Here is a 26,101-nt window from a genome sequence, read left to right as displayed (position 1 = left end):
ATTGCTGCTCCACAATGATTCTACAATATAAATTTATATCAAACTAAATTTGGTTTCCAAAGTTGAGTTTGAGTCAATTATAACTGAATCACAAAAGATCTGTTATGTAAATATTATAAATACAAATGAATTCAACTTTTATTCCACTGAATTTTGTAATGTGCTACATTGTAAGCTCTGAAATTTCAAATTAAAATAACAAGCTGTCCTGACCTTGAGCTGGATTTTCTTCTGCAGCTCTTCCATAGCTTCTTGCTGAGCTGCCGTGAGCGCTGCCAACCGTTCTTCCCGGTCTCTGTAAGACAGTCAAATCTGTAGGTTCACCTGCGTGAGTAACACGCCCAATCTCATGTAACCAAAAAATACAATTTAGATGCAAGGCTTATATATTCTAATAGGCCATTATTTTTAAAATATTCTGAATGTGTATTATAACTCAAATATTGCCCAATAAATATTTGAGAAGCAACAGGAGTTTGTTTCATCTTGGTTTTTTTAGTGATGATGCAACACAGACGATAAGCTATGAAAATAAGTTTCTGACCCCAAGAATGGTTCTGGAACTATCATTAAATATAAAATGTTGAAAACATAATTTATACTTATTCTCTTAAAAATATTACTACTCCCACAAGAAAACCACAGAAAAGGCACAAACTGATAAAGTGAATAGAAGAGGATACCATGGTGCGCTCTGAACATCAGCATTTCTAACTGAAAAGCTAAACAAGGATACTTGTATCTGAGCTCCCAGGGAGAAATCAGAAAGGAAGGTATTTTGATCAGAAGAATTCAATAAAAGTTCAGAAAATGTTAAAAATCAAGCAAATCTGAAAAAAATAAAAACTGAGTCTATTAAAATACGATGGAAATTCACAAAAGCTGAAAATACAGTGAAAGAGTAAGAAAATTTAGAGAATGAACTCAAGATGTCCAACAACTTTGTGGTTGTGTTGTGTGTTACATGCCTATGGAGGCCAGAGATGAAAGTCAGGTGTCTTTCCCTATTGCTCTCTACCTTAGAAACAAATTCAAAGATTCCCTGGACCTCCCAGGGAAGCAGGAAAGCTAACTGCAGATCTTCACTTCTCCCTCTCCACTCAAAATCCAACTGTAGCAGACCACCTGCTGCAGCCTCCACCTCCTCTCAGTCCTCATCTCCAGTGAATCAAGAAGATCTCCTCCAGCCTTCCTCCCCACACATCCTGTTGTTCCAGGCCCCAACTCCAGTAGGCTTTTTCTGGAAACTTGCCAGCCAAGCCTGACAGAGAAGCAAATAGGCCAGCAGTTCTCAAGCTATGGAATGCAATGGTGGTCAAACATCCCATTCACAGGGGCTGCATATCAGATATCATGCATATCTGATATTTATATTACAATTCATAACTAGCAAAATTACAGTTATGAAGTAGCAATAAAAATAATTTTATGGTTGGGGGTCACTACAACATGAAGAATAGTATTAAAGAGTTGCTATATTAGGAAGTAGTAGGCCATTAAAGTAGGCAGGTAGGCAAGCTTCAGATTTTCACTTTTCCCTCTCTCCTCCATAGCCAATCCCCCACAAATCTCTATTTGTGGCCACTTCTCACTCTTTACCCCCATTCCCAGAGGACAAATCAGATCCTGGTGGAATACCCTGCTTTCTTCCCTCCTGTGGAACCCCTCACCATCCCACCCCTAGCCCATCCTCCTTCCTAAGTATCAGCTCCCAACACCTAAAAACACATTTTACCTGGAACCACCAGGGGCCACATAAGTCAGAATCCCAGAAGAATTTCCTACCAGGCAACACAAAGGCACAAAATATTCCTAATAACCAGAAAGGGCAACCAAAACCAAGGAACAAAACACCCACCCAACAAAGACAAAAGCCAGGTATCAGCACCTGGAATTATAATAACAAACTAATATGCCTAGATGCCAGTTTAAAAACTCAGTAACAGCCAGGACAACATGTCTCCGCCATAGCCCAGCAAGCCTACAACAGCAGGCCCTGAGTACTGCAACACAGCTGGAGCACAAGACAAACGCTTTGAAACAGCCTTGGGGAATATGATCGAGGTCCTTAAAGACAAACAAATAAATCCCTCAAAGAAATCTATGAAAACAGAAATAGTGGAAGGGAATGAATAAAACGGTTCAAGACCTAAAAGTAGAAATAGAATCAGTAAAGAAAATCCAAACTGAGGAAAATCTGGAAAAGAAAAATTTGGAAACTTGAACAAGAACCTCATAGGCAACCCTCTCCAACAGAACACAAGAGATGAAGAGAAAATCTCAGGCATTAAAGAGACACTTAGAATAAACAGATACCACAGTAAAAGAAAATGTTAAATCTAAAATAAATCTTGGCACAAAACATTCAGAAAATCTGGGTCACTGTGAAAAGACCAAATCTAAAAATAACAGGAATGGAAGCAAAAAAAGAAACCCAAGCCAAAAACATAGAAATAATTTCAACAAAATAATGGAAGAAAATTTCCCTAACCTAAGGAAAGAGATGGTTATCAAGGCGTAAGAAGCATACAACACACCAAATAGACTAGACCAGAAAAGAAATTCTCCTAGGCACAAAGTAATCAAAACACTAAGCATAAAGAACAAATAAAGAATAATAAAAGCTGCAAGGGAAAAAGGCCAAGTAACATAGAAAGGCAGATCTATTAGAATAATACCTGTCTTCTCCATGGAGACTCTAAAACCAGAAGGGCCTGGACAGGTGTTCTACAGATGCTTAAGAGACCACAGATGCCAGCCCAGACTACTATACGCAGCAAAACTTTTAAACATGATGGATGGAAAAAAATAAGACATTTCATAATAAAACCAAATTTGCCGGGCGGTGGTGGCGCACGCCTTTAATCCCAGCACTCGGGAGGCAAAGGCAGGCGGATCTCTGTGAGTTCGAGGCCAGCCTGGGCTACCAAGTGAGTTCCAGGAAAGGCTCAAAGCTACACAGAGAAACTCTGTCTCGAAAAACCAAAAAAAAAACAAATTTAAGCAATATCTATTTACAAATCCAACCCTACAGAATGCTCTAGAAAGTAAACTCCAACCTAAAGAGGTTAATGACATCCAAGAAAACACAAAGAATAAATAATCTCAGACCAGCAAATAAAAAGGGAAACACACACACACACACACACACACACACACACACACACACACACACACACACCAATACCAACAAAATAACAGGAATCAACAAACATTTTTCACTGATATCTCTCAACATCTGTATTCTCAATTCCCAAATTTAAAAAAAAAGACAGACTAAAAGAATGGATGCAAAAACAGAAGGATCCAAGAAACACATCTTAACATCAAGGATAGATATCACCTCAGGGTAAAGGGATGGAAAAAAATTTTCAAGCAAATGGAAGAAACAAGCTAGTTATAGCCATTTTAATATCTAACAAAATAGACTTCAAACCAAAACTAATCAGAAGAGATGAGGAAGGATAGTACATACATACTCATCAAAGAAAAAATCCACCAAGAGGACATAGAAATTACTAATATCTATGCCCCAAACATGAGTATCCTAGTTCATTAAAAAAATAAAAAAAATATGAAACACCTTAAATCACATATTGACCCTCACATGCTGAGAGACCTTTTTTCCTCAAAATAATATTTCTATTAATTGTCTGGGAATTTCATACAATGCACTCCAATTACACTCAGTTCCCACCCTTGTGCCCCCCCATAAAAAACCCACACCAAGTCCACTTTGTGTTGCCCATACACTCACTGGAGCACAGTCAAACTCCTAGTGGCCAGCCCCTTAAAGGAACTGAGTCCTTCCCCACTCCCTCACCAGAAGCTGTGGAGAAGCTACACTTCAGCATCTTTATCACAGCTTTTAAGGACTTGCTTCATTAGCTTCTTTTCTGGACCGTTTCCTTTTTTAGGGGGTGGGGGAGGTTGTCACAGAAGTGGTTAATGTCTCTCATTCGCAGTTATGAGTCTGCCATCATCAACACCATTGCAAAAGAAAGGTCCTTGCCCACAGCAGCCGGCCGCAGCAGGATCAGGGACTTCCACATGATTTCTGGCAGCAGCTCAGATCACGGACATGAACGTGGTCTTGGGTGGCAGAATAGATCACAGACATCAACACATCATCTAGCGGCAGCACAGACCATGGAAATTTTTGAGGAGACTTAATCCAGAAAAATGAACCATTTCTCATCTCAGATATCTTGTTGCCCTGGCCCTGCTTATCAGCTACATGCTTCTTTGTCCACCACAGCTTGGGAAACATACTACCCTACTCTCACCAAAGGACAGGCCATCCAGACAAAAACTAAACAAAGAAAGGCTGGAACTAATGGAGGTTATAAGCCAAAAAGAACTAACAGATATTTACAGAATATTTCACCCAAACATCTTATCTGACCACCCACCACAGATTAAAGTTAGGTATCAGCAACAGAAAGCTTACAAACATGTGGAAGCTGAGCCACTCACCACTGAATGAAAAACAGGTCAAAGCTGGGTGGTGATGGCACACACCTTTAATCCCAGCACTCAGGAGGCGGAGGCAGGAGGATCTCTGTGAGTTCAAGGCCAACCTGGCCTACAGAGTGAGTTCCAGGACAGTCAGGACTGCTTCACAGAGAAACCTTGCCTCAAAAAACCAAAAAAGAAAAAAGAAAGAAAAATGGGTCAAGATGGAAATTAAAGACTTTTTAGAATTAAATGAAAATGGATAAAAAACATACCCAAACTTATGGGATACAATGAAAGTGGTTCTAAGAGGCAAGTTTATAGCACTAAGTGGCTACATTTTTTTTAAAAAAAAAAAAAAATGGAGATCTCATAATAGTAATTTAACAGAACACCTGAAAGTCCTAGATGAAGAAGGAAAAAGTTATACTCCAAAAAAGTAGAAGCCACGAAGACAAAGCATCAACCTACAGAATGAGAAAAGATTTTTACCAACTACACATCTGATAGAGGGTTAATATCCAAAGTATATAAAGAACTCAGCTAGATATCAAGAAAACAAGTAACCCAATTAAAAAATGAGGTACAGATCTAAACGGAGAACTCTCAAAAGGGGAAACTCAAATGACTGAAAAATAAATGCTCAACATTCTTAGTCATCAGGGAAATGCAAATTAAAACTACTTTGAGATTTCATCTTACACCTGCCAAAATGGCTAAGATCAATAAAACAAGTGACAGCTCATGCTTAGGAGGATGTGGAGTAAGGGGAACATTCATCCATTGCTGGTGGAAGTTAAAATTCATCTGGTGCTACACTATGGAATTCAGTGTGGCAGTGCCTCAGGAAGATGGGAATACATGTACCTCAAGATCCAGCTATACCACTCTTGGGTATATACCCAAAAGGACACTTCGTCCTACTACACAGACACCTGGTCAACCATATACATTGCTTCTCTATTCATAATAGCCAGAAATCATAAACAACCTAGAAGTCCCTCAATAGTTCTTTATGAATGAATAAAGAAAATGTGGTACATTTATACAACAGCGTATTACTCAGCCAATAAAAAAATGAAATTCACAGGTAAATAGATGGAACTAGAAAAAAAAATCGTCCTGAATGAGGTAGCCCAGATCCAGAAAGACAAATGTGATGTGATATGTATTCACTTCTATATGGATATTAGCTGTTGAGTCATTGATAACTAAGCTAAAATCCAAAGAAGCACAGAGTTTGGGTGTAGAGTAAGTGACTAGGGAGGATCTGCCAAGGAAAGGGAAACAGGATAGTTATAGATGTGCTAGGGAAGAAATTGGAATGGGAGGAGCAAGTGGGAATGGGGAGGGAATACATGGAGAGACAGATAAAATTTAGGGCCACTTGAGGGGTAGTGTGGAAACCTAATACAGTAGAAGCTTCATAAAATATATACATACACGAAGGTGATCTAAAGGAAACTGCCAAATAATGGGAGACACAGAGCCCCAGCTGGCCATCTCTTGCCACCAAATGAAACTTTCAGTACTAGGACTGGGTTACATGTAATTGTTGGTTAAAGGGATCTCATAGGAACTCCCAAACAACCCATGCTGTTGCTTAGATTTTAGGTTGCTTTCCACAAACTGACTGTAAGACATTGCTGAAGACCACATCCATACAACTTATTGAGCATGGAGATATCAAGATGTGCCTACACAGAGCTTTCACCCTTACTTTCTAGGTACATGTTTGGTAAAGGAAAGTACTCTGCCTAGTACCAAGGAAAAACCATAACCACTAACCCAGTCGCAAACACTCTGATCTACAATGGTGTCCTGCCTGAAAGATATGCTAGTGCAGTGGTGACACAAAGTTTGTGGGAGTAACCAAGCAACATGTGATATGACTTAAGGCCCGCTCCATGAGATGGAACCCATACCCAACACTGCTTGGTGACCAAGAGCCTGAGACTAGATAGCCCAGGTACCTAGCGGGAAAACCAAATATTACTGTGGAGAAGAAGAGGAAAAGTAGTAGCAGCAGCAGCAGTAGAATTACTCTTTATGATATTCTGCTCCACTCATAGATCAGTTCCTTGCTCAGCTGGCATCTGAGAAGCTTCCTCAAGCAGCAGGGGAACAAATAGAGAGGCCCACAGCCAGACATTATTCAGAGAGTGAGACCTGAGAATTCTCAGCCCTAAACAGAATGTCTCCATCAAATCCCTCCCTTCGAGAATCAGGAAACCCCTGAGAAGAGGTGGTGGAAATTGTAAGAGCCAGAGGGGATGGAGGACAGGGACACACACATACACACACACACACACACACACACACACACACACACACACACACACACACACAAAGCAAAACAAGGCCCTGTAAATCTACATGATTTATGCACATATGAACTCACAGAAACTGAAGCAGCATGTAGAGTCTATGCCAGTTGGGGTCCTAGAGCTAAAAGGAAAGTGGACACATGTCCCTAGCCCTAACCCAGAAGCAACCTCCAAAAAGATACAGAGGCTGTCTCCAAGAAGAAAACTGAGTTAGTTACTAATAAGTCTAAGTATGTAAAAAACATGTTAGTTGTCTTTGAAGGTTGGGAATGATTCAGTGACTGGTATACAGGACAAAGCTAAAGTTACCTGTACTGTTGGAATGGAAATTGAAGTAGAGAAATATGAAAATAAAATGAATTCTATTCTTCTTTACAAAATCAATATACCATTTAATTTAAAAAATATATACCATATACCATTTAATTTAATAAGTCACACATAGTTTATTTGGTTACAAATTATATTTATGCAGTGGGAGAGGTGGTTCTCAGTGGTTAGGGATGTTTACCACCAAACCTGACAACTTAAATTTAACCCCAAATAATCACATGGTGGAATAAGAGAATAACTCCCACAAGTTGTCCTCTGACCTCCACATGCATGTTAAGGCATACATGTAGACATAGAATAGAAAAAGAAATACAAATGTCATGCTCACAATACCACAGCACCATGTTCATGAAAATAAAAGGTGTGAACTAAAATTGTCTAGAAATGAATCCCTACATTGAGTTTAGACTAGAAAGCATACTGCAGGGCTTTAGAATCATATAAATTATGTTCAGTATTAGAGAGATGGCTCAACAGCTAAGAGCACGTCTTGCACTTGCAGAGGACTTGAGTTCAATTCTCAGCACCTACACAGTGGCTCACAACCATCCACAATTCCAGTACCAGGGAATCCTAAGCCATCTTTACCTTTATGGCCACTACATGCACATGGTATATAAATATTTATGCTGGGAAAGCATCATTATACATACAATTAAAATAAAATCTTTTTAAAAATAAAAAAAGTTATGTTTCTTTGTTTCTGGGAAAACAAAGAAAATTTGATGACTATTATCCCAATAAGCACAAAATTTCTATAAACAAATAAAAAGCACTTGAACTAAAAGAACAGAAACAGTAAAACAAAATCTTTCTAATAAAATGCATCAGAGGTCTTTGAAGAAATAGCTAGTCCTAGGAGTGGATCAGGGAAAACAGGTCTATAATTACTAGTATTATCAGAAATCAAGAAATTGCTTTACAACCAATGATAAGAAAGCCAAAGATACAAGAACTAATAAGACCTCCCAATATCCAAAAGAAAAATAAGTATATCATATGGAATTACATCTTAGTTACTTTTCTATTGCTATGACAAAGGCAAACACCAGAACTAAGGCAACTTAGAAAGGAAAGCATTTATTTTAGGGGGTCATGATTCTAGAGGGTTAGAACCCATGAGCATCATGGCAGGGGAAACATGGAGACAGGTAGACAGGCATGGCACTAGAACAGTAGCTGACAGTTCACATGTTGAGACAACAACCCAACAACCAGGAGACAGAGAGAGGTAAATGAGAATGATGTAGGCTTTTCCACCCCAGTGACACACCTCCTTCAAGGCCACACTTCCTAATCCTTTCCAAACAGTTCCACAAACTGTGACCAAACATTCAAATATATGAGCCTCTGGGGCCATTCTCATTCAAACCACCACAGATTGCAACATTAAACATATAAAATAAATGAAGCCATATTGATATTAAAAGAATTTAACACATAGGGCAGGGGGAGGATTTTTAAATTATATAGGGAAGAAATACTACCTCAGTTAGGTGATCAAAGGTAACAACAACAGGGATGGAAAATGATTTGAGTAGATAAGTGTTTGCCACACGGGCATGAAGATTTGAGGTCACAGCTCAGATTCCTCAGGACTCACATAAAACGTTGTATTCTTTTAGCATGTGCCTATAAGCCTAGTGCTGGGCAGCTGGAGACCAGAGGATCCCTAGGTATTGTTGGCAAGCCAGTCTAGCCAAACCAATGAACTCTAGGGCTACTGACAGAGCTTTTTTGTTGTTATTACTGTTGTTCAAAAAATACAGTGAAAATCAATTGAAGAAACTTCTACTGTTGACCTCTGGCCTCCATATGAACATGTGGAAACATGCATTTAAACCCATGTAATACACAAATCAGGAATAAATCAAGATGACATCATAAACTTTTGGTATGTTAAGATTATTCTTCCACTTGTGTGGTCCTTCTCATGAAACAGCATAACCTCAATCTAACCATAAGAAAAACATCAGACAAGTCTTGAGGAATATCCTATAAAAATCTCAAATACTGGACTGGACAGATGGCTCAGAGTTAAGAGCATTGGCTGCTCTTCCAGAGGACCCAGGTTCAATTCCCAGCACCCACATAGCTGCTCATAACCATCTTAAACTCCAACTGAAGGGGAATCTGAGGCCATCTCCTGGCCTCTGTGGGCAGCAAGCAGCACAGATATACATGCATGAAAAAGATCCATATATATAAAATAAGAGAATATAAAATCCCGAATACTAACTCCCTGAAACTGTGGAATCATCAAACCCAAAGAAAGTCTACAAAGCCATCATACCACAAGGAACTAAAGAAACTAACAAATATTTGAAGAAATTATGGCAAATAATTGTCAAATGCTTACAAAATTTAGCTTTAAAAACATTAATGGGCTGGGCAGTGGTGGTGCGCACCTTTAATCCCAGTACTTGGGAGGCAGAGGCAGGCGGGCGGTTCTCAGTGAGTTAGAGCCTAGCCTGGTCTACAAAGCGAATTTCAGGACAGTCATCAATGTTGCACAGAGAAACCCTGCCCCCACAAAAAAAAAAAAAAAAAAAAAAAACACATTAATGTACAGAACAAGAGAAACAAAGGGATCCCTAGAAAAATCATTTTCAAACTGGCAAAAGACAAAAAGAATGACTATTTTGTGAACCTGAGAAAAGAAGCAACTTACCACACCTGGGGAAAATAGCAGAGTTAAAGGCAGAGTTCTCATCAGAAACAAAAGAAAAGGACAGGCAAACTTTTTTAAAGAAAAACTATTATTCAAATGAAAGAAAATTAAAATATTCCCAAATGAATGAGTACCCAGCAGTTCACTAAACACAAAACCCTTTGCAAAAAAAATGCTACAGTGAGTCTCATCAACTAAAAACAACAGATACCTGGATAAATAGAAATGACGCATATCAAAAATGACTAATATATGCAGAAGGGTACACAAAGGAATAAAAATGCTTTCTTAATTAATTTTGTGGTTTCTTTAAAATATAGGACAGCATAAGAAATAACTGTAACACTACATTGTTCTGTTTATGACATATACAGATGCAAGATGTGTGACAATAAGGACATGAGAGGAAGAACAAGGTAGCTGCATAGCTAATTTAGTCATAAATTTAAGTATGTTCTATTAAGTCAAAAAGACAGCCAGCAAACAGGAAGACAATAACTAAAACAGTGCACCTTTAAGACTCAATAAGGAACTGTGGTGGAGACACTGCCTCTCTAAGATAGGTCTACAGTCACATCTGAGCGGCCTCTTGACTGTGGACTGCGGTGGAAGGACCCATACCACCTGCCACCATGGGAGGTGACAACCCTGGGCAGGCTGGCCAGGCTATAGAAGAAAGGCAGCTAATTGTAAGCCTGGAAGTAAGCCAGGGAGCAGAATTCCCCTAGGGTTTCTGCTTCGGTCCTTGCCTTGGCTTCGATTGATGATGGACTATAACCTGCAAGCCAAATAAAGTTTTTCTTTCCCAGGTTGCTTTTTAGAGTTTTATCACAGCAACAGAAAGCAAACTTGAAAAAGTTACAAATTATTTACCAGAAAGTTTTAGTTTAACAAAGAACAAAGCAGCAAAAGTGACAGACTTGAGACAGAGAGATGACAAATCCAAAACTGGTGCAAATAAACCCAATAACATTAAAAATTACATCAAAGGAAATTAACATGTGAATCAGAGGGCAGAAATAAATAAGCAGATTTCAAAGAAATAAAATACATGTTCAAGAAACAAAACCACAGTAGGATGAAAGTAAAAGGACAGAAGACAAACTAAAATGGTAACTACGGTTATATTTGTAGCAAAAGACAACTGGCTCTTATCTCTCAGTAAGATACAGTGAGAGTAGAATATATGCACTTAAAATCAAATACATGAAGATACCATTTGGCTACACTAGTTGAGACTAGACAGACCGAACAGAAAACTAGAGGGCTCTATCACCTACTCAGTTGATAAGCAGGGAACACTCTAACCAATACCATCCCCAAGGGCACAGAGAACATTCTGTAGTATAGTTCATATCTAAGGCTATAAACATAGTCTCAACAAATATAAAAGCACTAAAAATAGACAAAATATAATCCTCAGATAACAAAAAACTTCATGAGAAACCAGTAACAGGAAGCAATGTGACACACAAAGCTAAATACACACTTCTAAAGAACTACAAGTCAAAGGCATCTAAATAACCTAGAAATAAAAAAAAAAACAAACCCACACCCCCCCCAAAAAAAACCAAAAAAAAAGGCCACTTCAGTTGACCCACCCTTTATGATGCAAATATCTTTTTTTTTTTTTTGTTTTTCAAGACAGGGTTTCTCTGTATAGCTTTGGAGCCTATCCTGGAACTCACTCTGTAGCCCAGGCTGGCCTCGAAATCACAGAGATCTGCCTGCCTCTGCTTCCCGAGTGCTGGGATTTAAAGGAGTGTGCCACCCCCGCCTGGCGCAAATATCTTGAAAGACAATTCCTTTTCATTGAAGCTAACTAGAGTCAAATTATACTTTTTCAGGCAAAAAAAAAAAAAAAAAAAAAGACTTCAAATAACATTTTCAGCCAATACAAAGTTTTAATAGGTCTTCATTTTGAATGTGGTGTCAAATATCATGGAAATTTAGCAAATTTCTAAACTTGCAGTAATTCTAGAATATATGTAAGACATTGCTGATGTTAAGATCTGATTTTCTCAATGGCAAACTCTTCATCGAGACAAAAAGCAAGATAGCAGATTAGGTACCTAGCTCTTTCTCGGGCTGCATCTTCACGCGCTTTTTCCTTCTCTTGCCTCTGTTGTTCAATTCGGGCTTCCTGTTCTTTCCTCTTCATCAACAATTCCTCTACACGGGCCTGCCGTTCTGCCTCCAGGGCTCTCTTACGTTCCTGATGTTAAAAAAATTAAAGTTATTAGAATTATGTGTGAAAATAAAATGATCAAACATGATAGAACTTTGACTCAAACATATATTCTAGACAATTTATTCCTGGATTGTCAATAGGTACATGGTTTCTAAGAATTTTAGCAATAATTAAATAGCAAAGACGTGTGGTTTTTATGTATCATTTACCAGTATTACACAAAATTATAACATGATCTGGTATGCATTAAATCCTAAGAACTACACACACACACACACACACACACACACACACACACACACAAATATATATATATATATATATATATATATATACTTACTAGCACACATTATGACACAGTTAGAAAACAAGTTTAATCAAGTTTGAAGATTCATGATCCACAAAAATATGCCAACTATATTCCTACAAACTGACAAGGAATAACTTGAAAATATAATTAGGTAAAAATCCATTTGCGCCGGGCAGTGGTGGCGCACGCCTTTAATCCCAGCACTCGGGAGGCAGAGCCAGGCGGATCTCTGTGAGTTCGAGGCCAGCCTGGGCTACCAAGTGAGTTCCAGGAAAGGCGCAAAGCTACACAGAGAAACCCTGTCTCGAAAAACCAAAAAAAAAAAAAAAAAAAAAAAAAAAATCCATTTGCAATAGTGTGACAGCTAATTTTGGCTGTCACCCTGACTAACCCTGGATTAACTAAAACCCAATCAAGCAACCAGCACATCTATGAAGACTTTTTCTTGGTGGAATTATTGGAAGTGGAAAGCCCACCCTAAACCCAGACCGTTTGAAGCAGAATTAGCCACCCTAAATCCGGGCTACCTCTCCTGGTGGCAGTGCACAGAAAAGGACATGGAAGAAGGAGGCTTTGCTTCTTACCTGCTTGTCCTCACTCTCACGGGCCAGTTCATCTATCCTGTTCCTGAGCCTTTCCTTTGCTGGGACTAGAACCTATTTCCTCAGGATTGCAACATGGACTGAAAACAGACAGCTCTCTAGGACTTCCCTGAGACTCTAGCACCAGACTGGGACTGCTATAACATTCAGTCTCATGGACTGAACAACTACCAGATCTTTGGCTTTTCTGTCAGGAGACAGCCATTGCTGCACTATCCAGACGGCAGCCTGTAAGCCACTTTAATATTCACACACAAACATACAAGCACACACATGCACGCACGTACACACACATACATATATATTTCATTCTGTTAGTTCTGTTCCTTTAGAGAAGCCTAAAACAAATAGCATCATGAAAATTTTTCTTAAAAATAAGTAATAAATGTAAAAGAAGTACATGACATGCATTAAAAACTATAAAATATTTCTAAAGTAAACTACACAAGGCCAGATGAATGAAAAGACATTTTCTATACATAGCTTATGATATGGTTCTCAATTACAAACATATAGTTCAGGAAAGAGCACTTGCCTAGCACATCTGAGGGAGGCCCTGGGCTCAACCACCAGTACTAAAGGCAAAAAACAAAGTTTCTTCTTTGTGAAAAGCCAATAAAGAAATCAGCTTAACAGAAAACCTTCCCTGACACTGTCTTCCCATTAGCAAAGTAATTATTCCCTCTTCCATGGTACCTCTATACCTAGTATACTTTTTCACCTGGGATTTTATGATTTGCCACATGGTAAATAATAATTGTTATTAATTGTTAATAATATTAATAGCCCTTGTCCTGAAGAGTTGAGATTTGTTATGCACACATGCTCCTCATTAGAAAATGATATGTATTTTCATGACTTCACACCTAGCCAAAAAGCCTTATTTGTAGTACTTAAAGTGATCACAGCTAAAGGTACTTAAAACAGATACATTTAGTCTCCATTTATTTGAATACTACAAATTTTATATGTAGCAAAATTCTCCACAGTTGAGGTATTTTACCAAGAAAGAACTAAGATAGATTGATTCTTCACAATGAGGCAATCCTTCCCCTAATGCTTCCTCCATCATGGGAACAGTGGCTGCAGAAATTTAAAGCTAATCAAGATATCTAATAATACTGCTCAATAAATGATACGTCCCTCTGGTCCTAAGTGATAAGTTTTTTTGCACCCCATAAGCTTCTCCACCAACACAGCAATCCAAATCAAACCAAATCAGACCAAATTAGAAAAGCCATGGTTTAATGGGTAAAGCGTTCCTGGGTGGTTCTCTGGCCCCTCAGAGAGGAGACAGGAAAGAGAGACAGGAAAACCACGTGTCTGTTTTCTGGGGTGCAATTTAAATACCCTGTGGGAGTGGTCCTGAGCCTCTCTGGGGGAGGAGCTGTGTTTGGTGGGCTTTGAAGGGGCAGGTTTAAGGAAAGATGGGGAGGGCAGTTGAGGTGGATCTTCCACCAGAACATTCCAGACTCTTTAGATATAGGAATGCCAGAGTGCCAGGGGCTGAGGTGGAGCTCCTACACAAACACTAAGGAAAAGGACTGTCCAAATCTTTATTAATGATTTCAATAACATTCTTTTTTGATCAGAAGAAGGAAAATTCTTGTCAGAGCCAATCAGAAAACAACAGATGACAATGTGTCACAGCAACTCAGCGTATAATCGAGTTGCCCTTAGAGGTCATCCTTCTAGGACAAACGCTAACTGCCTTCTCCATTCCCTACAGTGCTGTATTATTTCATGCAACCTTGGGAACAGAGACTAGGTTTTCTTTATTTACTTACATATTTACTTATTTTATTTTCATCCCACAACTCAGAGCGTGAGATATGAAAGGTGCTCAGTACATGCTGAGCAGAATCCTACCTGCACAGCTTCATCACGAGCTTGCTTTTCTTCTTGTCTTCTCTGACGCTCTTCCTGTAATTCGTTAAGCCTCTGCTCATATTCCTTCAATTTTGATAAAACATCATGACGTTTATTCTGAGCTTCAAGGGTATTTATGAAGGCGATCTCATTTACCTTCATTGAGAATGAAGAAGGAGTCAGAACCAAATTAATTCTTAAAAGAGAGAGAAAAGTATGTACATGCCGCAGTTGTCCACAAAGCACCTGGGGCTAGAGTTACAGGAGTCTGTGAGCCACCTGCTGTGACCCTGGGAACCAAATTCAGATCCTCTGCAAGAGCAGTGTATACTCTTAACTACTGATCCACTTCTCCAGCCCTCAACTCAATTCTTATAAATATAAGAAATTTAACAGTGATTTTACACAGTAATATTTAAACCAGCAGTAAGGCACAGAGAAAAATAACTGATAAGTTTCTCCTACCAGTATTTACATCAAAATATACCAATGTATATGACAAACCCATAGGCTTTAATAAGAACTAATTTAGGAAGCAGCCATCGAAAATATTTTTAAAATGGGAAACAATTTAGTATTTTAGAGACTATTTACAAAATTTTGTTTAATATGAATTTGTAATGATACAAAACGGGAGTACATACAATTACGTATGTTCATATTATTCTAATGATACTTTTATTTTTAAATCTGGTGTATGAAATAATACATTTCATCATATCCACAGGTAATGGAATTTTCATATTCATATATCATTACATATTATTCTAATTGATCATCTCCCCCAGCCTTCCTTGTGCCCAGTACCCACCATTGCCTGGTTGTTTCCTTCCCTCATTCAGATGCTCTTACCATCTACTTTCATGACATGCATTCCATCACCATATCTTCTCTCTTAACATCTCTCTCTCATAATCCCCTTTACAGTTTCATAAACTATTCACACACAGAACTTTAAGTCAAGATTTTATACATGAAAGTTTAGCTAAATTGGGCTTCTTTTGTATAATTTAATGGTTTCCAGTTCTATCCATTTTCTGCAAATGTCATGATTTCATCTTTCTTTATGGGTGAATAAAATTCCATTGTGAATATGCACCAAATTTTATTTATCTGTTCATTTATTAACAGACAATTAAGCTGGTTCCATTTCCTAGCTTTTGTGAAAATGCAGCGATAAACATGGATGCGCTGTGGAATAATCCTCTTATACACTGTAAAGATTTGTCACTCAAATTGATTTAATAAAACACTTACTGGCCAGTATCCAGGCAGGAAGTGTAGGCCAGGTGACCAAACTAAGGATGATGGGAAGGAGAAGGGCAGAGTCAGGAGTCACCAGCCAGATGCAGAGGGAGCAGGAGATGAACATACCATGCTAATAAAGGTACCGCCACGTAGCAAAGCATAAATAGAAGTATGAGTTAACTTAAAATATAAAAGCTAGTTAGTAATAAGCCTGAGCTATTGGCTGAGCATTTATAATTCATATTCAGCCTCTGAGTTAGTGATTTGGGACTAGGCGGTTGGGACATGAAAACATCTGTTTACATGGATATGCAGATATCTCTGCTATCTTACCATTCAGCCTAAACCAACTCTACCACCACCACTGAGCAAGAGCAGAAGAAGCAAAGCTGTGCAACTTCTGTCTCCCCTCTTCACTTGCTTGTGGATTTCCAACGCTCTCTCTCTCTGGAAGATTCTACTCCTAAATCCGATTCTGTTATTTATTGGTTCAAAGCAGCCAGAATACAGCCTGTCATTTTAACTGGAATCCCTATCTGCTATAATGAATTTTTGACAACGAAAGTACAGATTTTTTTCTTTTATGTATACTGAAAGTAACACATACAAAAGATTGTACTAAACACGTGCTCAACTTTACACAGAAGCAGGAACTCTAGAAATCCAGACTGGCAAAACAAAGCTTAGCTCAAGCTAGTCTATACATTTCAGAGCCAGTGGAATGTCTTAGCAAGATGCCAAACCTGACCACCTGAGTTTGACTTCCTGGACCACATAGTGGAAGAAGAGAACTGACTCTCACAGTTGTTCTTTATGCTTCTAGAGGTACTTTTAAAGTACGTTTCTCATATAACTATCTTTCAAACTACTAAAGGACATAACAAACAAGCATATGCAATAAAAGCAATATTCATTCTATATCAGGTCTCACGTGTTAAGTGTAATCATTACACGGAAAAAGGAATGAGATCTAATGTTCTATGAAAAATTATGATTCAGTTATTATTTTAGGAGTTTTGTTACAATAATGGAAAACTAACTAACATGAAATTGAACAAATATAACTCAGAACTCTCAGCATGTTCCATAACTTTCATAACCTTAAAATCCTCTATGAAACAAACGCTCTCATTTATTCTGAAACCTGCAATTTTCTTAAAGTTACTTTTATTTCATTTTTTCTCTTCAAGTACAAGTATAAATTTGATATTTCTAAGAAATGTATATAGTATAATACTTTCTGCATCAAGTTGTCTACTTATACAGTATGAAAACAATTCTGAAGCAATGTGTGAAAGAGTATTTCTAACTAGATAGTATTGCTGTTTCTGATCGTGAGATTTTTAACTGTTTGCTATATAGCTAAAATCTTTAAAATAACAAAAAATATAAATGATAATAAATCATTGTTCTGAATATGAAATGATACTGAAGAAAGCCAGAGTAATACATTTACATTGAAACCTAAAGACAAGGCCAGCAAGATAGCTCAGTGGATAAAGCACTAGCCACAGAGGCCTGGTGACCTGATGAAATCATGTGAAGCACATGTAAAAGTAGAAGGAGGGACCGGCTCTACACAAACATCATGGTACATACACACAGCCATACACAATAATAAATACTTATTTAAACTTGAAGGAAGGGCAATATCCATGATGGTTCTTAACCTGAACAGTATTACAATCACACCTTTCAGAAACATTACTTTGGAACAAGCAAAGGCTGACTATGAGATACAAGATTACAGATGAACTGAAATAAGCCCCCAGAGAAGTGAGAAAAGATTAGCTTTATCTTATTGTGTTGTATGTGTATTTGTATTCCTTATAATTAAAAACTTGTTTGTAAAAAAGCAGTAATTGTTTATAGTACACTATTAATAATCATCAGTCAAAATGTGGAGTTCTAGAAAATCAGATAATTTCAGAGAAAGGGGAGGATTGGGATGGAGAACAGATGAGTCCCATAACCACTAAGTCATAAGGCAGCTCAGTCTAGGATTCAGTGGAGAGTGTGAGACTGAATATTCACATTTAGGATTCACCACAGTGACGCTAGCTGAAATAATCATAGCTACTGTGCCACTAAATAAAAAGAACAAGTGAAGAGAAATGAATTCATCAAAGAATCAATGTCCTGGCCATACTAGTTAAATTTTGTCAGCCTTTTTGATCAACACAATTAATTTACCAATTAATATAAATACTGGAATATCTTATCAAGTTGATGATTCATAATTAGATTTCCTAAAAGTCTAACAAAGACAAGAATATTCCTTCTTTTTCATAGTTCAAAAATGACTCATATGAAAATTTGCAGACCCTGGTGAGAAATGTATGGGGATTTTTTTTATGTTGCTTAATTTTTATCACAAATGTAGCCAAAGTCATAATCCAACTTAATCCTTTTATTTCTTCACTCTGCTATGTAAACTAAAGATGTAACCTTTCCATAAATTTCCATATTGCATTTTTTTTTTTCAAGACTGGGTTTCTCTGTGTTGTTTTGGTGCCTGTCCTGGATCTCGCCCTGTAGACCAGGCTGGCCTCGAACTCATAGAGATCCACCTGCCTCTGTCTCCCAAGTGCTGGGATTCAAGTGTGTGCCACCACTGCCCAGCCAAAATTTTAAAGTCATATGTTGGTTCATTAACATTAAGTGTTTTTAATATATGAGAACTAAATTTTGAATAAGCTACAAGGTTCAGTCTCTGGTATAAGTTAATAGCTTTTTACTTAAAATGTGATTGTAAACTGCATGGCTACTTCACATGTCCTAACATAATAATATAACTTTATATCTGTCAGGTAGCTAAATACTGCAAGATGGTAGGGTGTTATTAAAGAAATACGTGTGTGTGTGTGGACATATTTTTCTATACCACCTGAATTAAGTGGCATGGCAAGTTTTAGTTGGTCTATCAGTTTGATTCTTTGAATTTTTTTAGAATAGGCAATCAATTTCATGTACAAAATGAGGCAAACCTGAAGGAAGGGAAAAAAGGGGACATCCCAGGTCAACATATCCTGTTATGGAAAGACCTCAGAATGAAAACAAATGTATAGAATAAGATGTCCTGTTAGCAATGATGGAATTATTCTCAATTCTACAAAATTTGTCATATATGAAAATGATGATATATTGTACTCTCATGAGTTGCACTTCATTTCCCCTCATTATTATTACAATTGCCTTCTTCCCATAAACTTTTCTTCTCTTTCCTAATTTTTCTCTTTTCATTTCCTCATGCCTCCTTTTAAAATTAGATTATCATGAGCACATTTAACTTTATTATTTTTTGTGAAGTAGGGGAGTGTTCATGTGTTGGTGTGTGAATATGGCACACTTGTGTTCAGGTTAACCATGGGTATCCATTGGGAGCTATACATTTGCTTTTTTTGTTTATTTATTATGTTTATTTATATATGTAGGGTTGGGGTCACATGCCACCAAGCACATGTGGAGGCAAGAGGATAACTTGCAGAAGTTGGTTCTCTCGTTCTATAGATCATTTGGGACCCAGGGACTGAACTCAGGTCCTCAGGGATGGCAGCAAGAACCTTTATCAGCTGAGCTGTCATGCATGCCAGCCCAAGCCTACTTATGAGGCAAGGTCTGTCATTGGAACCTAGAACTTACTGATTATGATAGGCTAAGCGCTAGTGATGTGCTCAAGAGATCTGCTTGTCTCCACTTTTCCATGCTTGGATTATGAACACATACTTCCAAGATCAGCTTTTTTTCTTTTCCTTTTTTTTTAAATTGGTTAATTTCAAATTGGTTATGGTTATAATCTTAGTTATTACATGATGCTGGAGCTATAATTAATCATTCTCATAGAAGACTACTTTAGGAACCTTCTTATCCTATAAATTGGGCATTATATACATTATAAAATACTATGAGATATATGTATAGTTGACTCTTGAGGGCCTAATTACAATGTACTTACATCACCTCCCCTCATTCCCTCTCTTCTCTACCCTACACACTCTCAAATTCATGGCCTCTTATTGTTTAGTTATATAATTTATAAATATATATATATATATATTGCCTACATATATGTCTGTGCACCACCTGCATGCCTAGTGCCCACAGAAGCCAGAAGAGGATGCTGGAGTTACAGACTATCGTGGACTACTATGTGACTGTTTGAGAATTGAACCTGGTCCTCTGGATGAGCATCTAGTGCTCTTACCACTGAACCATTGCTCTAACCCTATTGTTTACACACACTGATGATGATGATGATGATGATGAATACTTAAATGCAACCTGCTGAGTCTGTTTAGTGTTGTTTGTATATAGTTTTCTTTTTAAGGGCTTTTTACATGGGTACTGTTGATCAAACTTTGATCCTCATGCTTCCTAACCCATTTATTAATTTTCAACATCCTAATTTATGAAATATTTTGGTTCTTTGCTTTTTCAATTGTTATCAAATATGAAGCTTTAATTCCTATTTTTAAAAAATATACTTAGGAGCTGAAGAGACAGCTCAACTGTTAAGAGCAAGTCCTATTCTTATAAGGGGCCTGAGTCTGATTTCCAACCCCCATGTCAGGTAGCTCACAACCACTTATAACTCCAGCTCCAGGTTTCCTACAACTTCTTCTGAACTCTGACAGGAACCTGCATGCACACACACACAGAAAAAAAATAAAATAATATTTTTAATATATTAAAATATTTAGTTTGTTCCTGTGCTGTTGTTATTGCAGTATGCATTCTAATTCCCAAGTGCTAGTGGGGCATGAAGTGAACTGAAGATCAGAGATATGTTCACTAATAAGACAGTCATAGAAAAATGGTAGAGGCAGCTAAGACCTGAGTTTGGCTCCCCAGAATCCATGTAAAAAAGGCTGGGCATTGTTTCTTGTGTTTGTAACCAAGTTCTAGGAAGGAGGACATATAAGACAGGCAGGGTCTTGGCTCTCAGCTAGCCAGCCTAGCTCAACAGATAAGCTTCTAGGTTTATTGATTTGACACACATGCAGAGAGGAGCATGTGCACCAGCCTGGATACATATACACACCTACATAAACATACACCAATAAATGGAAGAGATACCTATTCTAACAAACATACAAATGGCAACAAAGAACCAATGTGAAATAAAAAAAATTTTTTTTGAGAAAACGAGGCAACTGAGTCCTCTATAAGTCTACAAATACTCAATAACAAACTCCAAACATACCATAATGAAGAAAGTGAGAAACAATATAAAATATCAAGTAAGAAAAAAACTATCAGGGACTGAAGACAAAATAAGAAACTATTGCACTTGAATAGTAGTTTAAAACAAAAACCAATCCCGATCGTAACTTTCCAAAAGTGCTATTTAAGTGCCAAGTGTAATGGCCAAAGAAAGGATACTGGACACCAAGAGATAAGCTTCAAATAAAATCTTTTCATTGTTACTTTATAACTGTAATTTTGCTACTGTTATGAATCATGATAAAAATATCTGTGTTTTCTCGTGGTCTTAAGCAATCCCTGTAAAAGGGTTGTTAGACCCCTAAAGTATAGAGACCCACAGGCTTACAGAGACAAATGCATCAGAGTAAAGTGGACTTTTCAGCTGAAACCTTTAAAGCCACACAGTGAAAGCCCTGGAAGTAAATAATTGGTAAAAAGATCACTATAGGGGGTTGGGGATTTAGCTCAGTGGTAGAGTGCTTGCCTAGCAAGGGCAAGGCCCTGGGTTCGATCCTCAGCTAAACAAACAAAAAAAAAAATCACTATAGGCAGCAAAGTTCTCATTGAAAATCGCTGGAAAATAAAGACTTCTGAAGTCACCACAAACTACAGCAACTCATCACCTAAGTTCACCCTGTAGAAAATACTGAAAGAAACCCTATACTCAGAAAAGGAAGGACATTTATAATCCAAAACACTCAGAAAGAATAATCTCACTATAAGAATAATCAAATGACTTTTCACATATCAAACAAGACAAACAAAAAGAAAAAGAACACAGAGCACTTGAATCAGACAAACAAAAGGGACGGGAATTACCATATACTATCAATGATCAGCCTACAACTCAAAGACACAGAACAGGGGTGGAAACACAGCTCTACAGTAGAGGGCTTGTATGTGCCAAAGCCATACATTCATCCCAACACCACACACACACACACACACACACACACACACACACACACACACACACACAATCAATTTAAATTTGGGGATGAGGGATGTAGTTTAGTTAGTAGAGAGCTTGCCTAGCATGCACAAAGCTCTTAGTACTGACAACATATAAACTGGATGTAGTGGTACATGCCTTTAAGCCCAGAACTTAAGAGTTAAAACAGGAGGATCATAAGTTTAAAGTCATCTTCAGGTCTACATAATGAGTTCAAGACTGGAAGGGGATCCCTAAGATTCTGTCTCAAAAAAAGATACACACTGAATTAAAAAGATCGACTTGTTTTGCTTTACACAAGAAATACATGATATCAGAAAAAACATACCAAGAATGAAAATGAAATGATGAAAACCATTTTCTAAGCTAATAGAACCAAAAAGTAGGCTAAAGTAGCTATATTCATATCTGACAAAGCAGACATGAAGCCCATTAGTCAGAAAAGATAAAGTCACTACAAACTAATAAAAGGAATCCTCACAAAATCCTAGCAAATATAAAGGTATACATATCAAATATTGGTAAACCTATTTCCATAAAACCAACATTACTAGGCATTCAGGGACAAAAAGGTCCAGATACAATTATACACTGACTTTTATACCTCACTCTAATCAACAGATAGACAATCCACACAAAAACATTAAGAGATAAACTTTAGAATTAAACTGTATCGTAGCTCAAATGAACTTAGCAGACATTACAGAATATCCTGTCCAACAGTGATGGAATACATATTCTTCTTAGCAGCCCACACAACTTTTCCCATACATAATATGTCTCATTTTTGTTCACAAACGAAGTTAAGTAACAAAATACTTTAAAACCATTTCTTGTATCTTATATCACAGTGGGATCAGGAATTCAAGGTCACCCTTGACTACAAAACAAATTTGAGGCCAGCCTGAGTTTCCCACATTGCTTTAAAATTTAAAAAAAAAAAAAAAAAGTTTAACATGCCAAACAAGCCTTAGAAAAACAAGTGTCATGTTTTCCCTCATAAAGGGATTCTAAAAAAATAATTTAAATACATGAAAGTGTTACAGAAAGCTTATACAGAAGAAATAGGTGGTCAGGTAAGGGGATGTGGATGTGATTAAAGTGTACTACTTGAATGCATGAACATGAAATATTATCCTATATAACTAATCTACGCACTTTATTAAAAAGTTAAACATGAGGCCAGCAAGATGGTTGGCTGGGTAAAGACACTTGCTGCCAAGATTGACAATCTGACTTTGAACCTCAACATCCATCTGTTGGAAGAAGAGAACTGACCCCTGCAATGGTTCTCTGACCCCCCACATCTGAACATGCACAAAATAAATAAATGTAAAAAGAAAAGTTAAACCTACTGTAAAACTGCCAACCCACTCTAAGTATTTACAAAAACTGAAAGCAAGCATCACCTAAAAGCTTTATAAATGAATTCTCATAGCAGTTATCCTTAAAATAGACAACAACCAGGAGAAAACAAACGCCAGTCAACAGGTAACTGGACAAACTATAGCTTTTGCACACAGTGGTATACTTCATGGCAATAAAATAGCAGAGTGACCAGCACATACAACAATATAAAATCTAAATGATGATGATGAGTGAAAGAAGCCAGAGGAAAGGAGACATTCTATGAACCATTCATACGGTTCTAGAAAATTCAAACATCTATGGTGATAGAAAGCAGATCAGCAAATGCACATTTACAGAGCTGAAGAAAAAGTTGAATTCCACAGATGATTTATGAATGTTCACTGTACTGATAGTTGGAGAGATATACACATGACAAAACTCATCAAATTTAGTATTTTACAGCTGCACTGCTTATTCTGTCAAGCATATCTCAATAGATCTGCTTATAATAAAGTATGAAATTGTACCTAGCAAATTTAAATAAACCAGCAAAATCTTCTGTTATTTTAGAATAAAATGATACTTGAATAAACCTGTGGTGCTATTATGCATTATGAAATACACTTGGTTACATGATTATATATTTAAATACACTACACCTTAGCTTCTTCCTCTTGAGCTTTCTTCACAATTGCTTGTAGCTGTACCTCTCGTTTAAATTCAGCATGAAGTAATTTCTCTTCCATCATCCTACGCCGTTGATCTAGTAATTCTTCTTTCCACTTTCTGACATCTTTCTCCTATGTATGACAAATTATTACATCATTAACTTCAAAATACACAGTAATTTAGCAGAAGACTAAAGGTAAATGGAAAAACCCATGAGTATGACTAGTGATTAAAAACCAACTACACAGCCAGAATACAGCTTTCATGAGTCTCTGGCCACTTGATAATTGTGGACTCTTGACAAGAGATGTCTCAATTTTCTTATCTATAAAAAAGAGAATAGTACTCAACCCTAAACAATACATTTATATCACCTCCTCTAAGGCTCAGCAATATTGCAAAAGAGGATAAGAGCTGGGTGACAGGGTAAGAGCTGGGTGACAGGGGGAAGGCCTGCAAAATGCTGTCTTCTGGACACAACACAGCCACTGCAATTATGAACTTACAGCAGCTCCAGTTTCCTGCATGGAAAATTAGGCCTGTCAACAGTCAGTCATGGATGAGGAGATCATGGGACCCCACCTCTCTGTGGGGAACTATTTGCTACTAATGGTCGCCTGGAAAGGGAGTCATATCTTTAGTTGTGTACCTATTTAGTGATCCCACCAAGCTTCAGTGGATAGTTCCACACCCATGATCACATGGATGGCCCTGGTAAAACCTAACAGATCACAAAACAAAAAGACATAAATGTGAAAAATGGGACTATGGGGATAGGGTAGACAGAGGCAGAAGGGAGAAAAGAGAAGTGAGAATAATAATAATCAGAGTCCATATATACAGGTAAGAACCTGTCAAAGGATAGTTATGTATGTCATTAATAAAATAATACTTCCGAGAATTGGGGTAAGGAAAAAACAGTACCTAGTTGGGTTATTTTGAAAATTTAGTTAAATGAATAAACCTCTCAGGACCGTGCATTAGATGTGACTGTATTTGCAGATTATTATTGCACTGAACCATGAGATACTTAGAATGAATATTGCGTATGATAATTAGCATTCCTTATCAACCTGACTGGCTCTACAAGCACCTATGAGACAAACCTCTTATGAGGAAGGCTAGGTTAATTCTGGCAGGAAACCCAAAACAACTGTGAGCCACAACAATTCAGGGGCTGGGGTCCTGAATTAAAAAAAGGAAAAAGCAAGCTGAATACTAACATTCATTTCTCTGCTTCCTGACTACAGATGTAGGATGAAGTGTAGCATCAGCTCCTGCCTCTATGCCTTCCACACCATGATGGACTGCACCCTCAAACGTAAACCACAAGAAACCCCTCCATTCCTAAATTGCTTCGGTCAGCATTTTGTCACAGCAGTAAAAAAAATTAATTCATACATGGTGTATTTCTTTTCTTTAAAAACTTTAATATTTCTACAATAAAGAATTCATTTTATTCTTAACAATTCAAATAAGAAAAGTAAAAGATATATTCAGTGCCCTGGGAAATCATATTCAATAAGAAGGCAAATCTACATGAGTAGAAAAATAAGCAATAAACATGTCAGTTGGATTTTATCTAAAATTCATAATTACATGTTGAGCCACATAAACAACTATGAAAAAAATATTGCTATACTAGGAACCACTCCTTAAAGTCTGAGTTTTGAAAAACTGTTCCTCATGTGACACTGAAAACACTTGTCTTTTCACAGATCCCGTTTCCACATCTGTAAAGTGATAAACACCTGTACTATGTACCACACAGTTACTGCAGTCAGATGAAACTCTTTACGTAGAATAATGTCAAAATAAGAATCTATTATAAAATTGGAAAATAGAATTTACTACTGAAATTAGAAAATACACAGGGAAGATCAAATTAAACCAAGGAATCTCCACAATTATAACAATTT

The 26,101-nt window shown here is 37.4% G+C and overlaps 1 protein-coding gene across 2 annotated transcripts in view; it reads right to left on the bottom strand.

The window, feature by feature from the left end:
- Positions 1-26,101, bottom strand: part of Scaper (S-phase cyclin A associated protein in the ER) — a 359,173-nt gene that overhangs the window by 251,793 nt on the left and 81,279 nt on the right. For both annotated transcript variants that reach the window (XM_028865018.2, XM_028865019.2), the window contains exons 15-18: positions 24,173-24,313; positions 14,759-14,914; positions 11,859-12,001; positions 214-295 (exon numbers count right to left, since the gene is read on the bottom strand). In XM_028865018.2, the coding sequence (XP_028720851.1) occupies positions 214-295; positions 11,859-12,001; positions 14,759-14,914; positions 24,173-24,313 (522 nt within the window). The remainder of the gene's footprint in view (positions 1-213; positions 296-11,858; positions 12,002-14,758; positions 14,915-24,172; positions 24,314-26,101) is intronic.

The sequence above is a fragment of the Peromyscus leucopus genome, chromosome 7 (genome assembly GCF_004664715.2).
Source record: "Peromyscus leucopus breed LL Stock chromosome 7, UCI_PerLeu_2.1, whole genome shotgun sequence".
NCBI lineage: Eukaryota > Metazoa > Chordata > Mammalia > Rodentia > Cricetidae > Peromyscus > Peromyscus leucopus.
Note: the sequence above shows the minus strand (reverse complement) of the source record. Positions and strands in the feature narration are given on the sequence as shown.